This window comes from Pteropus vampyrus, unplaced genomic scaffold (genome assembly GCF_000151845.1).
Source record: "Pteropus vampyrus isolate Shadow unplaced genomic scaffold, Pvam_2.0 Scaffold470, whole genome shotgun sequence".
Taxonomy (NCBI): Eukaryota; Metazoa; Chordata; class Mammalia; order Chiroptera; family Pteropodidae; genus Pteropus; species Pteropus vampyrus.
This window is the reverse complement of record NW_011889251.1, coordinates 611-22,154: the sequence shown is the minus strand read 5'-3', so window position 1 is coordinate 22,154 and position 21,544 is coordinate 611. Positions and strand designations below refer to the sequence as shown.

Genomic DNA, 21,544 nt, shown 5'->3' with positions numbered 1-21,544 from the left:
CTGCATATTTTTTTACTGACCCAAAGAAAAGAGTACTTATTGTTTATTAGACAGTCTTCTTTTTTCCTAGAGCATAACATGCCAGTTTCCATCATGGCTTTAGGTAATGCTCAACAGCCCCTAAACTGAATGTAAAAATTCTTTGTGCATGGCTAAAGTTAAAGGTCCAGTATTAGAAAGCAGAAACTACTATAAATCACCAAAAATGATTAGGCTTTACTGGGGTTTTCCTAAATTTTTATAGTAGCAATTGATAAATTTTAAATCTGTAGAGGTACCACCTGTGAGACTCTCAAACCAGAAAAGTATCACTGAAAATTGAGAAAACAAATGAAGGTTTTCTGGACAAGAACCAGGGGCAAGAGTTAAAGACCGTACGAACTGTCTGATATGCAAAAGTGAAAGAGACTAGTGAAATAATAAAATCTTCAAAGTTATTACAGTGAATGAAGACTACTTTAAACTATTTATGATAAAGGTAATAAATTATGAAGTGTAAAGAGATCTGACACTCATGCCTATTGGCTATGTAGATAATACACTAAGGAGTGCTATCATTAATAATAATTATTTGTTAAATAGAAGAAACCTCAATGTCATACAGAATAGTCAATAACAGAGCAACTAATAAGTAACCTAAGGCTACTCAATCTCACTTGGATAAGAAGCAATTCAGACATGAAACAAGACATAATGATTACATTCCAGACCTGTGAGGACTTCACTGCAATAGGGTACTATATAACCTGATGCCAGTAGAGAGAACAAGAATAGAGGTCTCTAAGATTAAATGTCTAAGAAGGAAGCGGGAAAGCAAAGGCGGACAGGAAACAGCATCTTAAGAGTAAAAGTGAATGCTCAAGGTTTTGGCCAAAGGAGGGGGATATAGAATGATATTTGGGCCATAAGAGCAAAGTATACATAATATTTAGGAAAATATTTTTAAAAGAGAAAAACAGAATAAGTCAGAAAATTATCTTAGTAAAGCCTGTTTTACAATCAAGTAACTCTCAATACAGACAGACATGTAATCTTTGACAAGTATGTGTATGTTTGTGTGCGTGCTTGAGTGTATCTACATAAAATATTTCTGGAAGGAGCTATAACAAACTGTAAGGAGAGAAACTGGGTGGCCAGAGAATAGGAATGAGAAGGAAATTTATATACACTCACTATATACTCCTTTATGCCCTTTTAATTTTGAACCATATAAATATATTACCTGTTTTAAGAATTTACAAAATTTATTAGGTGTTAAGAAATAAAGGAGCCATAGGATCTTCTCAGCTCAACGATAGAGACCTATTTCAAAACAAACCTATGAAGAAAGCCAACATATGAAACATGTTCCCATCACTCCTAGCTTTAGTGTTATTTCGAAAGCAACTAACCATTAATCCAATGAGCAAGTTTACAGATAACATCTGTATGTAACTCTGTTCATAGTGCCTAAGTGAAGAGTGATGATGCCAGCCAACCCACATGCCTCACTTCTAAGTCTGCCAGGCTTAACTATAAAGATTTTTCCTAATAAAATTTTTCTCTTCAGCCATTTCAGAGCTCTAAAGAGAAAGATTGTAACATGAAAGGGACAGAAACCTACTAGACCTCACACTACCTATTTTCCAGTGTCTTTTTATATTACATAGACAAAGCCTAAACTTACTGTTTTTGGTTAATTATTAACCAGCTCTAGGGTATGTAAACTCTCTTAAACAATAAGCTATTAGGTTTATTAATAAGACCAGAATAAATCTTACTCATACTACTACTTTCCTCCAGTGCTAGAAAAATGTTTTAATAACTCGAGAGAAAATATAAATACAACTTGTAGAAAATGAATGAGAAAAGAAACTATATGGGTAGTTACAGTATTCAAATAAAAAAAAAATCTATTTCAAATACAATCATCAAATAAATCCAAAATGAGTGGGAAAGAATAATGGAGATTTTATACAGAGATGCCTACACAAAACTTAATTGAGAGAATGAACATCGATGATAAGAGCCTCCCTTCCACACGCCAGATAACTGAGAATTAACCATAAAGAAATATACCAGACCCAAGCAAAATGTACATTTTAACAATAAAGAGAACATATTATGAATCTGGGAATAAGGCCACCAACTTCAGGCAAGACTGTTAAGACAAATGGAGAGCAATAAAATAACCTCGGCCGCACAGGCAGCAGGGACACACTTGCTAAAAATTAATATAGTCTTTAGACATTATTATCAGAATGCACATAAAAAAGGGAAAGTACACCATATGTATTTGACTATTCCTGAAAGAGGAGAGAGAAGGGGATGGAGAGAAGGAATTAAATTATTTCACTCAGTGGAATGAGAAATGCTCCTATTCTAAGAAACCACTGGAAAGCAGAACACCTTAAAATATAAAAATAGAGATCCTGAAGTTTTAAACCATTCAAAATACTGAAATTTGTTAGCAATAGAAGTGGTAATAGTAGCAGTAGTATTAACAGCTTGGGCTGTTTTCTACCCTCCCAACCATGCCGTATACGTATAACACACTATCATCATCCCCAACTCCATGTTGAGGCAACTGAGACTTAGGGGAATTTAGGTAACTCTTCATGCTTAGTACAGCTGTAAAGAGCTAGAACAATGTCATTCCACGGAAAATCCCTTCGATGAGAAATTAATCTTAATACCAACTGTCTATACATAGTAGTAATATGTAATTCAGATCTCTCTGGAGGGAAAACAAAGCTTCAAATTAGGTAGAGTTTACCACCTCAGAAGCAGGGCCACTATATCCCAGGTAAGCAAAGAGGATTTTAAAGATAGAGGAGCCACTTGATTTACCTCTGGAAATGTAGGTAAAAGGAACCACCCTGGATAACTTCACAACTAATGAGAGATATACCGCCTATAAAATCTGTCATTTGCAGCTTCTACATTCAACTCCTCAGTCTCAAAAAAGAAACACCAACTTCATTAGTACCAAGCTCCAAGCAGCAGTAATAGAACAAATATTTTCTTTTTATAATTCTCTGAAAATTTACTTGGGGCAGCAAAGATATGCTCCATCACCCAGAATATCAATTTAGAGAGAGATTCCCTCCCCAAAATAGACTTCACAACCACCTGCCCACACTGATCTGAATGTGACTGTCTACCAAAACAGATCTTTCTTACTTCCTGACATAGTACTTAAAATTTCCCATCAGGCTTCTCTTTGAGGATTTTCTTTCAAAAAAAAAAAAAAAAAAAAAAGAATGCAAATACCACAAATAAAGCAACGGTAAAAAGTCGAGGAAAGGAGTAATACCTGACTTTTTCAACTGACACTTTGACTAAGAAATTATGACAGCTAAAAAAGAAATGTTTTCAGTTTTCCCCCGTGCTGTAGAAAAAGCTTAAGAAGAATTTCAGAAATCCCTTCTCTCATATGAGTTTGTTTTTGGTGCATTTTACAGTTTGGTCTGGTAGTAAGTACTAGTAGATAAATGGAACTGACTACACAGCAAGTAAACATTAATGGGAAAACCCTGGAAAGAAGTCATTATGGTTTATGTGACCCCTTGTTTGTAGCTGTAATTTTATTTTATGTACACAGATTGGAGTAAGACTTACTTTCTGCTCATAAGGTTGTTGCTGGCTTCTATGATGGAATTGAACGAAACCTCAAGATCACTGAAAACTGTGAGGAGGCTGCCAACTCTAGCCTACACTTCACCAGAGAAAAGGCCAGTAGACCCTTGGGTTCACCAAAAATTGGTAGATTTGCAGCTTAGCTCCGCTGGGCAGCAGTAACTTCTATAGCATCAGCCATGCTAGTCTGGTAGGTGCATCACAAAGACAAAGAAAAGCCTGTGTAAGGTGAACCAAAATCCATGCTGTTGAGCTACAAGTATTAATCACAAAAGTAAAAAGAGCAAAAATCTACTGTAGGTAAACAAAGAAATTAATGTTGCTTAAAATAAGCCAATTCACTTACAATTTCTACTATGCCGCAATTCCTTCCAATTCAAGTGGGCCTAGAATATAGCTATGAGATATTACTATATATTTATGAGCACTATTATTTCAACACAAATCCAATACATTCCCGACCACAATAAAATCTAAAAAGACTATGTAATTAATATAAAAGCTGATTCCCCTCCATAGTTATTACAAATTCCAGGTAATCATATGCAGAATCTCCATATAAAAAGTATTTTTAAATGTGATAATTTAAAGACCAACAATATGCATATTGTATAGATCCCACCACTTTTTCAGAGACAAAATAAAAATGAAAAATAGCTTAAAATGATACAAGTTCTATACTTGACTTGAGTTTTTGAACTACTTTTGATTCAACAACCCTTAACATGACATAGTCATAATTTAAATAAAATAGTCACAGAAAATTGTGGGCCATTAGTCTGTTAAGTACAAAGACAGGAGATTAAAGAGGCCAACTTTGTGCACAATGTAGGCTTTTAATGTAGCCAGTTATTCTGATGGCAATAATGGACATGGGCCTCATTTCAAAATGAGAGCATTCTTTACTTCATATAAGATAAACAAATTGCCTTGACTCTTATAGGAAGTATAATTTAAAATACTCAGCACATCATTAGCATACATACATGTGAAACAGCATGTGATATTTTTAAACAGCTTTGTTAAGATAATTCATATACAATTCACCCAGTAAAGTACACAATTCAATGTTTTTTAGTATATTCATAGGTATGTGCAACCACTACCATTAGAACATTTCCATTGTCTCAAAAAGCAACCCTGTACTCTTTAGCTATCATATCTTTGCACGTAAATATTTAAGTGCTAAATATCCAGGACATGTTGAACATACTTGATTTTAAGTTTAAAAGCTCTAAATTTATTGTCTTCTTAAAAGTAATTTTCAGTATTCAGTCTAAATTTGTTCCTTATACCTCCAGTATCACAAAACTTATCTATTCTCTTTGAAGGCTCTTCAGAAAACTCCTATTTGTGAAAAAGAATACAAAGGTAATCAAAACTCTAGAGTACACCCCCTCACACATATGAATGCACCGCTTTTTAGCACTTACCCAAAAACACTTTTTTCAGATACATAAAATCGAAGCCCATAAACACTTTTTTAAATGTTTCTAATGTTACATACATGGCAAATACAAACCCTCATTCTGTGGCACATGCCTTTTTCTGGGTTTAGAAAAGTAGAAACAGGCTCTTTATCCAACTATGCTGAACTTAACAGGCCCTTAGACACTCTCTTCCTCCACCCACATTAAATATATACTGCCTAAAACTGTTGATTCACCGGATTCTCAGCTGCCGAAGAAAGTAGACTAGCTTAGTGTTTGACATTTCCTTTTGGCAGTCATTAGCCTTAATGTGTCACTGTCTAGAGGCTAAATGGAATAGTTTCACTCCTTTCTACTTTAGCAGGTTTTCTTGGGCCTGAAGAAATGTATCAAAGGCTAAATCTACCCTACAAGAAAGCTGCCAATTGGAGAAGTTATAATATAAAAATAATAATATGATCAAAACACCTCTCTCTATAAAACCCTTATCACTAGGGTCTGAGCAGTAACTTTATACACATAAGCAAATTAAAGAAGAAAAAGAAAACATTTCCCAAGACCTCTGGCAATGTTAGTTACTCAGTAACAGGAGGAAAGAGGACTATTTCTAGCCAGTCTTCTTTGTAAAATGGTTCTTTAATGGTTCTTCATTCTCACTGAGACAAGAGGTTTGCCAATCCCAGTACATTAATTCCCTATTCTAAATCTATTAGTTTCTCCCTTCGCCCACTCCTCAATGCCAATCAATGCCAATCCTATCTTTCTGGCTTTGTATATCCTATTTAACATAGTTTTACACTTGCTCCAGTGCTTTATAATAAAACAATTTCATTTATTTTTCTTTTTTAAATCTCCATTGTACTAGTATTCTCTCTTCCAAGCCAGATCTCCTTGTTCTTATTTTTGCCCACAAAAACAGCACCAAAAAAAGAAAAACAGAGAAAGACAATAGTGGATAGAATGTTTATATTCAAACAAGGCTTCTCTAGCTATAGGCCATGTCTTAATAACAGCAAGAGTAAGAATCTGAAATCATGCTGGCTAACAAAATAGTGTTTAAGCCACCTAAAATTGTGTTTAGGCAACTTCTCAATAGGAAACCTGCAGAAGACAAATTGTGCCCCCACCAAAGCCCTAATTACTGCCATTTATTAAATTCCATTCAATCAAAGTTTAGTTAACAACAATGTAACCATCAGTACTAAATTATATAATAGTCAAGTAGATAAGAAGCAAAAGGGTTTTTACTATATGCATGATAGAGCTTTAAAAATATGACTCAGGACAGAAAGGGTTGTGATAAAGCTTGAGGAATTAGACTATAGAATGCCTAGGTGATCAAACAATGACCATTTTTGACCTTAAAAAGTACTTACTATGAATTTAAGAAGACTCTGCATCATTCAATGACTATACTAGCTACACTCTTTTTGGAGAAACAAAGAATTCAAATCCAATCTAGTGACAAAAGGTTTTTTACTTCAAGGACACAAGCTCACAATAAACCAAGCAGAGCTGGGCAACCGACTTTAGGAGAAGCCAAACAGGATACCTAGAATCCCCTCCTTAGCTAGTTGCACCATTCTCTGATCTCAAATACCCGACCTATTCTTACCCTCTATGCTGCCTATCTAATGCATAGCTGCTGCTCACCCACAAATTCACTTTGCCATGACCCCTCATGACTCTGACTCCATTTAATGGCATAATTTCTTGCTTCAATTCCCATTTACTAACTGCATCATTTTCCCATTATTTCCCCTATACAAATTCCCAAGAGAATATAATTGGCCTAAGAGACATCACTGGTCAGCCTATGAACAAAGGTTTGAGAAGGGAGCTGGATAAGGTAAAACAAGGCCTTTCTGAAGCTGCAAGACACAAATCCTCCTAGAAGGGCTGTAAACATAACAAGAACTTTGCCTTTAAACATCTAACATATTGACACCTATTCAAATAACCACAATGATGATACATATTATCTTTTTAAAACTTTTTATTATGGGACTTTCCAAACATATCCAAAAGGACCGAGAATTATATATGAATTTCCTTATGCAACATTACCAAGCTTTAACAACCATCAATTTTCTGCTTTCTTGTTTCATTTATCACCTGTTAGTTTTTTTGCTGGAATATTTTTAAACAAATCTAAGACACTGTGTCATCATAAGGCATTCTCTTCTATGTACCATTCCCCATAAATCTGTTTGTATCTAGATGTTCAAATCTTGTCAAATCTCGAGGATTAAAAGAACTACCAAGACTAAAAACCTCAAAGCAAAAATATAATAACTAATGTTCATCATCAGAACCCTAATATTAATGTAATTCTTGATTGATTTTAAGACAATGGCTTGATTAAGAAAGTGGCTAACTTTGCACTGGCTGGGAAAACCTAGTCAAAAAGAATAGATTTAGTTTCTAGAGTGTGCCAAATAAGAGCTAGCAAATGGAGTCAGTTTTTTAAAAACACTGTGACTAGAAATTTCAGTTTTAAAATTAGATTTTTTTCCCGAATGTTACAAAATTTAATATTGCTTTGAAAAAGAAAAATCCAACAACTGTCTTCCTAAAGCTTTGATTCCATTTCCTCAATTAAGAAATTTTAATAGTCTAAGAAAAATGAGCTTTGAAAAGGTGAGGGGGGCAATGGGATCATTTATCACAACAGAAATCACTAAATAAGGGTATATATGAACAACCAACTTTTAAAAACCAAACAATTTTCCCACATATAATGGCTTTATCTATTTTTCACCAATAATACAGAATCTGAAACACAACATAAACAAGTGTTCCGCTTCTCAGCAATAAATATATTTATTATTATTAGCTTTAAAGATTATAATTGAGTATCACTGGTCAAATATTTACGATTTTTCTTATAAAAGATTTCAGGTTACTTTATATCAGGTAATAAAAAGCAATGTACAGATAGACACAAGTACAAGGAAAAAAAATTATTTTCATTCCTAGAAGATGAGTTTCATATTTGAATCTACAAAACCAATAATTCTCTCTCAAAGCAGGGAGAAGTAACTCAGGACAAGTATGCTCTGGAGTTAAATTTAGAGGACAATTAGCAAGGAAGTCTTGAAATAAGATGCCACACTGCATTCTACTTGGTATACTATTTACAAACTGCAAATTATAAAACCAAAAGTTAGAATATCTGCAACGGAATAAAACCAGAACAAGACAATCTTTTCAACATATCTTAAAATAATACTCGAAAGACAATTTACTGCCCACTTTTGTTTCTGCATAAAGGACACATCTTCCTTATAGTATGTCTCTCTAATTCATGCCATTACAAAAAGGTCCTAATGCCATTTTCAGTGAATGACCAAACAAAATCAGTTCTCAGCAGTCTTTGGTTTTAAATATCCAATATCTCGCTTTAAAATAAATAAGCTATTTAGTGACTATTAAGTACTTACTTAGCAGTCATCAGATGTGAACAGATTCACCCAAATAAAAAGAATAAGAACATTCAGAGAAGAAAAACATCACATTCCACAAATTTTCACCCCTCTATTTTTATATTATGACTAAGAAATATTTTTTAAAAAAGTAACTTTGAGGAGAGCAGCCTTGAAATCAGAGAAAAGGAAATTTCCTGGCAGACAGGGCAATCTATCTGTCTCTTGCAAGAAGTTTGGAAACTCGATGATTTTTTATTTATTACCTTAAGTCCTCTAAAATACCTAATTAAAAAATTAAGATCAACGAATATAAAATATTAGGGCAGAATGTTATGATTAATAAACTTTTACATTTTGTTTCATATGAGCATTCTATTGTAAAATAAACAACTTCCCAAAACACCTAGTTTGCTACATTTAAGCAATTACAACATTTTAAATGAATCAATTTCTTATCAACACATGACAACCTTGCCAAAAGTAAAGCCTATTCCTTGGGCCAAAAAGAATAAATGAGGAAGAAGGAAGTGCAACTATATTTCCTAATACCAACCTGCACATGTATAGCAATTGATAATTTCACATCGAACATGGTATCCCCCCCAACTCCAAATGAGGAAAAAGACCCTTGTCAGCTGTGATAAGATGCTTGAACTACAAGATCTTGCAGACTGGTGGTGGGGACTGCCAATATGAGTCTTTGCTACAAGTACAGAACAAGGAATGGAGCTATCACACAAAGCCAAAAAAACCTGCAGCAAGAGACAGGAAAGCAGCCTTAGTCTGCCTATCCAGATCGCCATTCACCTTGTTCTTGGCTACGTTTCATTTTCTGCTCTTTTGTTTCAAAGTATTTTGATATTTTTTGCAAAACCACCACCATTACCTCACTGTCATTATTTTACTTGGTCTTGTTGAGTGGTGCTCTGTGCCTTTTAACAAGGTCGGGTAGAGGGGCAGCTATTACTAACCCCATTTCACAGTTGAGAAAGCACCACTGAGAAAGCAGAAAGGTTACTTAGTCAAGCTTTAATGAGTCCTATTCTATGGAAGCATCATCTATTCTCCATCTTCCATGGCATCACATGTGAAGAGCACCAGCAGGAGTAGCTCTGGACTGAAAATCAGGAACTTCTCAAGTGTTCTTAGCTAAGATCATGGCCAAGTTACTTTTCTAGTTTTAGGCTATTGGGAAAATGGGTGGTTAGATTTTAGCTCTGGTTAAGATAGAGGTAAACATATTCCACCCTGTCTATCCCACTGAATGTAACTATGGACAGAACTGAAACAAGAAAAGGCCAAATCCACAATTATAGTTGAAAAGTACAACACTAGTCTCTCAGTAATCACCAGAACAAGCAGACCATAAATAAACAAACAAGCAGACCATAAATAAATAAATAAGATATAGAATTCCATCAACACAAAAAAATATATTCTTTTGAAGTGCAGATAGAACATTCACAAAGGTAGCACTGGGTCATACAACAAACTTCAATAAACAAAATAAGTGAAATCATACAAAGTATGTTCTCTGACCATACTGAATTCAAATTAAAACTAGAAATCAATAATGGAGACATAAGAAAATCTCCAAATACTTTAAAATTAAACAACATACTTCCAAATAATCCACTAAACATTTTGACAAAAATGAAAATACAATATATCAAAGTTTATGAGATGCAGACAAAGCAAGATTTATATGGAAATCCACCCTAAATCTTTACATTTAAAAAGAGGAACAGTCTCAAACCAATAACCTAAATTCCCACTTCAAGAAACTAGAAAAAGAAGGAAATAAACCCAAAGGAAACAGAAGAAAGGAAATAACGAAGGGCAGAAATCAGTGAAGTTGAAAATGGAAAAAAAAAAAAAATCGATAAAACCAAAATCTGGTTCTTTCAAAAGATCAAAAGAATTGATAAACCTGAAGCCAGATTGACAAAGGAAAAAGAGAGCTGATACAAATTACTAACATTATGGATGAATTAGAGAATATGGCTACAGACCCCTCCACAAATATTAGGATAATAAGTGAATGCTACAAACATTTCTTGGCATGTAAAATTTAACTAATTGGATAAAATGAACCAATTCCTTAAAAACCACAAACTTCCAAATTTTATAGGAGAAACAGATAACCTAAACAATCTTATAGCCATTAAAGAAATTGAATTTGTAATTTAAAACCTGTGAAAAAATTAGTTGGCCGGACTAGATTTTAGGCTCAACAAACTTCTGAAAAAGGCCAGACAACAAATATTTCAGGTTTTGGGGTCCATTTGGTCTCTGTCACAACTACTCAACTATTCCATTATAATAGAAAAGCAGCCATAGGTGGTAAGTCAACAAAAACGCCTTGGCTGTGTTCCAATAAAACTTTTATGTACCAAAATAGGTGGCAGGCCAGATTTGACCTGAGATCTATATTTGTTAACCCCTGCACTAGATAACTAATATCATTTCTATATTCTAAATTTTACAATTCTATACTTCCATGGTCAAAAATCACTTTGATATATAGTTCAAGAAAAGGATAATACAAATACTTTCACAGAGGTAACTGTTTTGATCAAGACTTGTTAGAAATGTACACTACAGTATACAAACAAAAAAAAATACAACTCACCACTTCAGTCAAACTAGCCTTGAATGAATGTTACCTCAAAAAGATGATTCAAGACCTTACTGAGATGAAAAATTCTCAATTTTCCCATATTAATAGAGCTCTGAAAATATAGTATATGATTATAAACAAAATTTAAAAATCCAAGACACATACAACTAAGGGTCTAAGTTTATTTTGAAACTCTGTATCGTTATGGTCATAAGCTGGCAAAAATGTGGGGAAAATATAGAAGAAAATTTATATTGTTTATCATACCACCACCTAGTGATAATTACTAATATTATGATATATTTAGAGGTTATTACCTTTTAATCTAGAAACATTCTTTATATATGAAATCTTCAAGTCTGCCTGACGTCTAATGAACAGAAAGTAATTCCAAGAACAGTCTAACAGCAATCTTATGGAGGCTAAAACCCTATCCATCTGCAGCTTGACATTGGGCAGGTTTCCATGTCTGCTCCATCATCCTGATTTCGAGAGACCACTCCATTATTGCTCCATTAGGCCAGCACCATTTCATCTAATACATAAACATGCATCTTTTTGCATATAAAAGGTTAAGAATTTGCCAGTTAAATATTGCAATTCATAATGCTAGATACATAGGAAGTACCTCTTACAAAGCAGCACAAAATATATGTGGTGAGATGTCTTCTTCAGAGTTAAGAAGGTCTTTTAAACCTTTCACTCATAAAATCACACATTAATTTTTGACAAATAAGATTTTCAAGTTAAATAAATGCTGCTCTGTCAGGAGACGAAAGTTCTACATATGCTCAGATTTTGCATTCAATGCAACATCTATTTATATATAAAATCTCCCAAATATGCCAGGCAGATCACAGAAAAGCTTTCACTAACAAATCAATAAAATCATATTGAAGCAAAGCTACAGAACTATAGGGAAAGGGTAGAGGGGAGGGGTTTTTTTTTGTTTAAAAAAAGCTACAGAACTATGGACTAGCAATACAGGTGTCTACTGCACGAAAACCAAGGGTTCAAACAAAGACGAAAATCGCAGCATACTGTAAAACAAAACTCAGCTACTGTAGCTGCACATGACAGAGCCAACTGAAACATCCATGACGTGCAAGTTAACTGCAGAGAGTCTAGCATGAGAGGATACACTAAAAAGCTTTCCCGTCCTGCTCACTTCAAGCATCTATAACAGACAGAGGTCTATCTTACTTAGTGTGGAATATTTAATTTCAGAACAGTTATTTATAAAAGTTATACAGTAGAAAACAACTGACCATTAAAGTTTATGATATAAAATTGTATATGCTGACTTGAAAGGATGTTCAATGATAAAAGTAGTAAGAGCTCAGACCTTCAGGTCAGAGGAATCTGAGTTCAAATGTCAGCCATATGTATATGTATTTTTAAGCAAATAACTGGATTAAGGTTATTATGGGAGTAAAATAGTTAATAATGTATGTCTTATCACAACAGCTGGCATATGGTAAGCAGTGTAATACTACAGATAATATTTGTTAAAAAAAAAGAAAAAGGAGAAACAGTAAGAAAAGATGTGTGTATACACATATACACCCAGCATAGTCTGTAATGCTATACACTAAAAATAGGTGGTAGAATTACAGGTGAGATACATAATGAACACAGAATTCCCATAATTAGAAAAATATTAATCTATTCTAGTTTTGAAAATAAGAAAATGCAGCTAGAAAATAATGCAGTAACAAGCTCTCAGTGGAGCCCTTCCAAGGCTGGGAAACTCTGGCTATCCTAAAGTGATTCCAGGAAAGCATTTACAAAACTGAGATTAGCATCTAAATTAAGTGCTTCCCTTCATTATAATAACAATATATCTTTGAAAGTGAACATTAACTGCATCCTCTTCATACATTCTACGTCAAACTATTATCCAAATCAAATAAAATTTTATACCTGATATATTAACATAATGAAACCCCTCAAATACATGCCCTGTACAATACAAAAAATGTCCAGTTATTACATTCCTCTTTTAAGATCCTTCAGACACTGCATCCAATGTTTGGGGGCAAGAGCAAAGATAAAATTTATCCTTACGCACCATCATCCTCGCCGGGTCCTAAGCTGTTCCAATTTTATTCTGCCCAGAACTACAGTTTTAGGTATAGAAAATATAAGCTATATGTATGGATTACTGTGCCATTCTGGACATTCAAAGAAGAAGCTGATGCTAAACTCTTACCTACTCACCTTAGCTGGTTGGTTACTCAATAGTCAGAACTATCCAAGAGAAATATGATGCAAGCCAGAAATAAACTATATATATATAAATTGAAAATATATATAAAATTTTAAATTTTCTAGTAGCCCCAAATTTTTTTAAAAGGTAAAATTAAGTGTAAGTATAGATTTTATTTAACTTGGTATATCCAAAATATTATCAATAAGGTATCACTGACATTTTATATCCTTTTCATATACTAAGTCTTTGAAGTCTGATGCATAGTTTATTCTTACAGTACATCTTCATTTGGACTAGTCGCATTTCAAGCACTCGATAGCCACATACAGTTACTGGCTACCACACAGGATGATACAAGCTAGAGCTACTCAAGCCCAAGGTGTGTGCTGCTTCTTACCCATTACAAGCCCTAACTCTAGTCAGTCAACATAAACCCAACTGCTGGGCAAGACTGCTCAGGCCAAAAATAAACGGAATTCATTTCAAAGATTGAGGGTCCTCTGTTTCAGATACAGTGTTAAATGTTTTCAGTTTGGGTTTTTTTGCGGGGGGGTGGGGGGGGACAGTTATTTGATTTTTGAAGGGTCAGGGGTTGGAGGTGAATGTGGTAATAGAGGTAAATAAGTTTGGTCCCAATAAATTCTACCACTGGAAAAACAAAAGAAGAAAGCATTATTAAGGATCAGCATATCCCTCAGCAGAATGAAGAGTGTTAAAGAATTCGGCTGTATAAAGTACAGCGCTCTTCAGGAGGAGGTTTTTCAGTGGCACTGAAATAACTTCGGAGAACATTATAACCCATAAGTGGGCTCCAACGTCAGCTACATGTTTAAGGAACAAAAATTTTAACCCATTAGTTTGTTTTAATCCATTAGCCTAATAGTTTGAACCCGTTATATAAATATTTTGTTTATATACAGAGAACATTAAAACAGTCAAAAACTATTTTAAAATTAAAAAACGCTATATAAAAGAAAGGGGAAAAGAACTGGACATACATATCCCTAAATGTTAACAGTTACAGTGATTTAGTAATTTAATGTACATGTATGACTTTCAATTATCAAAATATAGACAAAGTGGCAATAACTTTTTTTTCAAATTCAATTACATTTCCTTTTAATGTCAATCCATTTACCTTTAAACCTTTTCAGATTACGACACCCATCCAAGCTGTTTTACTTTCTCTAGAATTGGCAGAGTAACCCTAGGCTGACAGGGCAGGAACAAATTAAACTTAACCACAATAACCGCATTTCATTTCAAGGAAACCTGAAAGTCATTTGTGCAGCTACAAAGATCAACTGAATGGTTAAACCTCTACTGTCATGTATCTGAGGCATTTCCATGTTAAGTAGGGAACAAATGCATTACTTTTAACATCAATATCTCTTAGAGCATCCTAAAGTAAGTTAGCAATAGAGCCAAGACTACCTTCCAACTCTTCAAGTCACAATACAAGCAGGAGATATAAGGCTGCTGGACTCCTGGCCCTTAGAACCTTTAAAAGGGAATTTGACCCTCATCTGATCAATTAAATTTAACTCCACTCTAATCTAAAATATCACTTTCACTCACTGCTTATTTCAGAGTACTTGGTTTAATTTTGTACAAATTCATGTATACTGAAAGAGCTACAGGAAGTAGAGGTAAATCACCCATGATGGCCTCCTCTCCCATAACCTTCTAGAATTGTAAGGTCAATATGGGCAAGAATCTTTAGAGTTTTTCACTAATGAATCCTTAGAACTATGAACATCCAAAATTATTCATGTTATTCATCTCCCAGGTCAGCATGAGTTCATTAAGCAAAGCACTAAGTATGTCTTCTAGCATTATACTAGACTCTAAAAGAATATTTTTAAAACAGTTCCCATCTTTTACACACTTAAAACTTAGTTGCATAAATTACATGGTTAAAGGAAACAGTGTTAAGCAACAATTCAAGAAAGTAAACAATTAGTTGCAAAACTTCAAGCAAAGAAATAATGTAGAAATAATATAGAAAAGTGCAGTTTGAAATGGCCTTCTGCAAAGAGATGGGAGGAAAAAAACATGGACCTTGAAGAAAGAACAGGTTAGGCTTAAACAGGTGAGAAGGGAATTTCAAAAACATAATGAACAATGTCCTACTGAAGGCATGAGCTTGGACTGGCTTGAGCAGGCGTAATAAATTAGAAAATGGAAAAAGTGAATAGAGCCTGGAATAAGGCAAAGGCAGTGGAGACAGAAAACGACAAATGCAAGAGATCATCAGAGCAGTTCCTCTACCTTAACTGCACGTTGGAATCACTTGGAAACTTTTAAAAATACTGACACCTGGACCTCAATCCAGTAATTGACTTAACTGGGGTATACCTAAACATCAGGATTTGGGAGAGTTTCCCAGGGATTCTAATGTGCATCAAGTTAAGAATCATTGCCTTAGAGTAAAAAACAATGTAATACTTGATTAAGTGGCAACACAGGATGAGGAAGGAAGACTCAAATGATATGGAAAATATTTGAGAGTATATAGCTATAAAAATGACATTACTGAGAGAATCTAGGAAATGAAAAAAGTAAAAACATGTGAGCCCATCTGGACTTTACCACTGTCTACAAAGTTCTATGCCGTGAATGAGTTTTAGTTAATCCAGATTGTCTCAATTCTCTACATAAGAGAAATAATCAAAACTTAATGTGAACCATCTTTTAAAAATCACCCTAAAGATTCTTGCCTTTATTGACCTTAAAGAATATGAAATAAATGCTCCATGAAGTCCTCTCAGGTTTCCCAGCTAGAAATAATCTCATCCTCCTTGCAATTTTAGTAGTACCTACAATAACATTCTCAATAAATGCCCTGGAGAAAACCTGTTTCAGAAGGAAAGAATCAGTGCCTCAATCCTTTTACATAGTGCCCAGCATACTACTTTGCAAGTGATATATAATATGAACTGAGTGACAGGCAGACACTGTCAAGTTCTTCTAATTGTTATCAGAGGTTCTAAATGATTCTAATGTTTCATTAATAAGCAAAAATACATCCCCAGTTGCTTTTGCTTCTTGTAGACCATTTCGCTGCTCTAACCTTTCAAGTATGCTTCACTGTCCTCCCCCTTTATCCTCAACTCCATCACTTTTTGACAGGTCCTAGCCTGCTCACTGTTACTAAGTTGATATAGCAAACTAAATATTTTTTCTTTAGGAGAAACATGCCCAGACACTATCTTTTAAAATGTATTTCTGAACCTCAAGACAGTTTCTTTTAAAACTCCCACTATAATCGTTAAATTTCAGCCAAACATCAATCATTGTTTTAGTTTTCACTTACATAATAAAATGTTATGTAAGAGTGCTGTTACGGTCTTCTCCATGTCTTCCGTATAAATGACTGTTTCCCACTTTATATTTATGGCACAAACGGAAAGTACTATTTGTCTGATATTTCAGAAAGAATCAGGTTATGACTAGCCTGAAATCTAACCAATCCCAAGACTCAAGGGATATCTTGTAGACTGGTTAGGAAGCTCTAGTATGGAACAATGAGAACAGACTCACCACATAGTCTTCCCCACCTTTGGGACACCTTTGCACCACTTCAGCACTACACGTGACAGCAGATAACTGATCCACATGCATACCGCAAGTCCTTTGTTTCTCTGTATAAAACTTCAACATTGTGACCCAGTCTTCAAATTATTCATTTTTTCTATTTTCTGCTCTTCAGGTTTAGATATGGTTTTTAAATATCTCCTACATTTTCACTGTGACTTATCAACCAATTTTTCCATTTGGTTTAACTAAGCCTCTAATCTCATTTTTCTGAGGTAGACTGCATACAATCAAAACATGGCAATGGCTTAAGAAAATTCAATATGCTTCACTAATTTCACAATATAGTAGAAACAAGATAAACACAGGGAAGCATTCATCTTCACCCTAGGAATTCCGTCATGACTCACTATTAATCTGTTCACTTATACAGGCATATAAGTAAACAAAGATGTATGGGAAAAGAACCAATGAGAAAGTACCAAGATCTTTTCCTCAAAAGTATTAAATAGGGAAAAATCAAAAGTGAGAACTAATTTGTATTGTCCCTCTTCCCTTTAAAACGACTTTATATAATTTTTATCTCATTATTATTCCTTCTTTTCCACAGGCAAATATTGGGTACAAGGACTAAATTATAGTAACCCTAAATTAGCATTAAATAACTGGAATGAAAGAGGAAAAATTAGGGAAGGAAAAAGGAAGGCAATGATAAGAGAGGGGAAAAAAGTCAAGAAGTACAGTATTTTCTATGGCAAAAAAAAAAGTCAGGTATCAAATTTCACAGCACTGGTTTTTAAACAAAAACCCTAAAAATTCAAAAACATTGTTCAGTCTGCCTAATACATGTCTACTTGGCAATTATCTGCTCTTACAACATTCTATGTGGTACATGGAAAAACTTCCACCAATTACATATCATTTTCAGCATTCAGTTTTGCTCAAAATTAAATGGCCACCTAGATATGATAACAAAATTTTAGGTGTATTGAAGGTCATTATCCTTAGGAGATGCAGGCTGAAATATTTAGAAGTGAAGTGACACAATGTCTGCAACTTACTATCAAATATTTCATAGGAAAAAAAAGATGTGTATGTATGTGTACAAACACACATGGCATACATTTATACATGTAAACGTGCACTGGTATCTAAATGTTACTCAGTAAATCTAGATAAAGGGTAAATGGGTGCTCACTGTACTATTTTTGTAAGTTTAAAATTTTTTGAAATAAAAAGTTGGGGTGGAAAGGGGCCCATAGAAAGTATCTATTCCTTGAAAATTTTGCCCCACCCAAAAGAGTCAAGGGGCCAACAACCTATTTGACATTTATAGTTAATACATCTCAGATACAACATCTGTTATGAAAAACTCCTCTTCAAAGAAAAGTTCTGATACTCACATTGCCCATGTACTCCGAGAGCAGGTCCTGCAGGGCCTGGCGGACAGCATTACACTCTGCCACGATTCTCTCACGCCGGTCATCACGAGTGCAGGATGAGTCAGCCATCAGGGCAGCACCACTAATGATGCTTTCCAGGCGCTCCTCCAGGGAAGGCCTAAAGCGCTCCTCACTGAAGCTCAAGGGATCCACAATGATTTGTTTCTGCAGAGGAAGCATTACTGAATGTTAGTACTAATCTCTATTACCTCCACTATTCGAGTAGGTGCTAATCTCTGTTGCTTCCACTATTCGAGGTGAGGAAAGTACTGATTACAAACATCAAGCTTTAACACAAAAATTATCATGCTTGAAAGTTGTATATACTCTTTGGCAGATGAGGGGCCAACCCATATAAGTTGGCCCATGGTGGATCACTTCTCAAATGAGGCACTAGAAACAGGACTACCCAGCTGAATGGGGCCTGGTTAAAGTATACCACCAAATGCAAGCACATATATGTCACATAAAAATCATGTTCAAACTACTTAATCTGAACATCTAAAGGACAGACTATACAGTATTAGTAAGTTGAGTTACCAAATGAGAATTATAGAGGAAATAAAAGTTAACTCTTTTTTTCTAGGAATATAAAACTGCTACATAACACTAGCAGAACTGTTTCACCACAAAAAAATAATAATAAACAAAACATGGATTTCTGGCCGCAAAGTTTCAGAAAGAAATGCATTTATAATTAATTTCAATCTATTTTCCTCACCTTACATATCTCATCAAATTTTATGAACAATTCAGTCTCAAATTTATCCTGTTATGTTTAAATTTGAGACTTTCTTTGCTCAAAAACCTCCAGGTATTCTGTAAGAGATATTAGCAATATCCAACAAAGCCACTCTATGATGTAACAGCTCCAATAAGAATAAATCCTTTTTCTGTCTCCCCTTCAATTCTCTGACTCCATTTAAATTCAGCTTTACCAGTGATAAGTGAGGGCAAGTCAAAAGTAAGCTATAGGTACAGCTGCACCCAGAACAGCAGCTATTGGCCTGTCATCAACTTCTCCACTTGATACAATTTATCCTTACACTAGTAAATGTCTGTGCAAGTACTGTGCCTTTAATTTTTCTTTATGGGGACTATTTTATTGATTTCAACTGAAATGCCAAGGTTTTTCTTTAAAAAGCCTGCCTTTCTCTAATAAGTATACATTTCTTGTTTCCCTTCCGAAAGAACCCTCAGTTTCAAAATTTAGTATGCAGTACCTTGAGTTTGTTACTAACCTACATTTTAGATCATCTTTTTTTTTTTTTTTTAACCAGATTAAGTTTGCAAGATTTCTCTGGTCAAAAGTGAACATACAATGTGCTCTGACTAATAGGAATCAGGAATGAGAATGGTCACAGAATTTTAATAGAGTCATAGAGTTACAATTGTCCTGTGGTCATTTAGTCCAACATCATCATTTATGAATTAAGTAGCCTCTGATAAATATTACTCACTTTGAGCAAAATGTAACCCTTATTGTTTTGAAAAGGGCCAATATCTAATATTGCCAAATTTGTAGAGGGGAGAGGTGGGGGAACAACAGTGCTAGTAAATTGCAATATGCATCTTAACAGTCTGCTATAAAGTCATGTAATGTTTAAGGTTCAAAAGTAAAAATTTAGTTCTAATATCATTCTTCAGGCTTAACATTGCACTGTTTTTACGATTTATGAGAAGTCTGAAATCAGCCATGCATATTGGCAAGGATCAGTGACCCAAGCCAAAGTAAAGGGATGAGACAAAGAAAAGAAAAGGTAAAGGCAAGAAAAAACTATAATGCACTCCATTATACTGATTCTTTACTTCAAAGCATATCCACTTGTGAAAAGATGCTGGCCCTGGAAAGCAATTTTCCTTTATGTTAATTAAAAATTTAAAAATTAACCCAATAATTAGTTGATTAAAAAAAAAAAACCCTAAAAAAAAAAACTCTTAAACTGCTGCCATCTACTGGAAGCCATGAGGCATTGTGGGTAAAAAATTTTAAGGCAAAACCCCCCAAAATTAAGATTAGAATAGATGAGAAGGACAGCATGTACACAGGATGTATAGGCATCATCTATAAAAGGTAATTATAATGGCATTATGCTAAGAAAATATTTTAATTCCAAATTTGCTTCCACTTGATTAAGTTTTGTCTATTACAATTTAGTCATGAGAAGTAAATCTACACTAGTAAAACTATGATGGCACTTCTGTTGTAGACACTTATAATGCCTATATCTCTCACCAGACTGTGAGTCTATGTGTACTTTGCCTCTGTATCTCATAGCTTTTATATCTGCCAGAAGGTTAAAATCTTGGTTGAAATGAACTGAACTCATATATCCCCAATAAAGAATGACCTCATAGGAAACACAAATTACATAAGAACTCAGAAGTTTAACTCAAACTAAAAAAGGAAAGAAAGGATAAATGCTTTCAGCCAAGTCAAGTAGACAAATGATTCAAAAAAGTTCTTTAAACTTGGATTGCAAATCTAAGTAGAAAGTGAGCTTTCATCAGAAAGCTTGATCACATTTCCCCAGAAATCTGTTAACTTTGGGAGATGGTCAAGAGCCTAAAGTTTCTTACCAAGCTTAACTTACATCAAAGTTGTTGAGCGCATAGGCCAATTCTCCTCCTCCTCCACCCTGGTGCTGGGAGGCATCGTCTGAAGCAGTGGCCTGGGCTGCATTGGAAATGCCTGTGACTGCCTGTTGTAGCTGCTTGTATATCAGGTCTCTGTTGGCCTTATAGGCTGCAACATCAGGGTGCTGTAGGCATGCCTGGGATGCAGTATAGAGGATCGGAACGTTTTTCTGCAGGATTCCTCTGGCTGCAGCCATCTGATCACGATGACCCACATCTTTCAATTCCTATAAAGAGTAAAACAAGAAATCGGAACAGTCTTTACGTGGATCAATTCACATAAAATTTTGTCGGTAAATATTGAAAAGTTAAGGCTTTCTACTAATTAGACACAATATTTTCATTAAGTCTGGCTTGAAAGTTCATCGCTAAGGAGGCAGTATGGTTTAGTATCAAATTTTCCAAACCACACAGACCTGAATTTCGATCTCCAGTACTACTTTTTCCTCGCTATTGTGATCCTATTTTAACTCTCTATGGTCAGTTTCACCTTCTGTAAAGTAGGATCAATAACAATACCTCTCATAATTTTCTTGAGGATTAAATGGGATAATGCATGTCAAGTACCTAGCACAGCACTGAATAAAAAGCAAAACATAAAACTGACTAGCACCTTTATT

The 21,544-nt window shown here is 34.6% G+C and overlaps 1 protein-coding gene across 1 annotated transcript in view; it reads right to left on the bottom strand.

Moving 5' to 3' along the window:
* CTNNA1 (catenin alpha 1) overlaps positions 1-21,173 on the bottom strand; it is a 93,697-nt gene extending 72,524 nt beyond the window's left edge. Inside the window, exons 1-2 of the mRNA XM_011382330.2 lie at positions 20,882-21,173; positions 18,249-18,452 (exon numbers count right to left, since the gene is read on the bottom strand). Of these exons, the coding sequence (XP_011380632.2) occupies positions 18,249-18,452; positions 20,882-21,121 (444 nt within the window). The 5' untranslated portion in view covers positions 21,122-21,173. The remainder of the gene's footprint in view (positions 1-18,248; positions 18,453-20,881) is intronic.
* Positions 21,174-21,544: the final 371 nt, after the last annotated feature.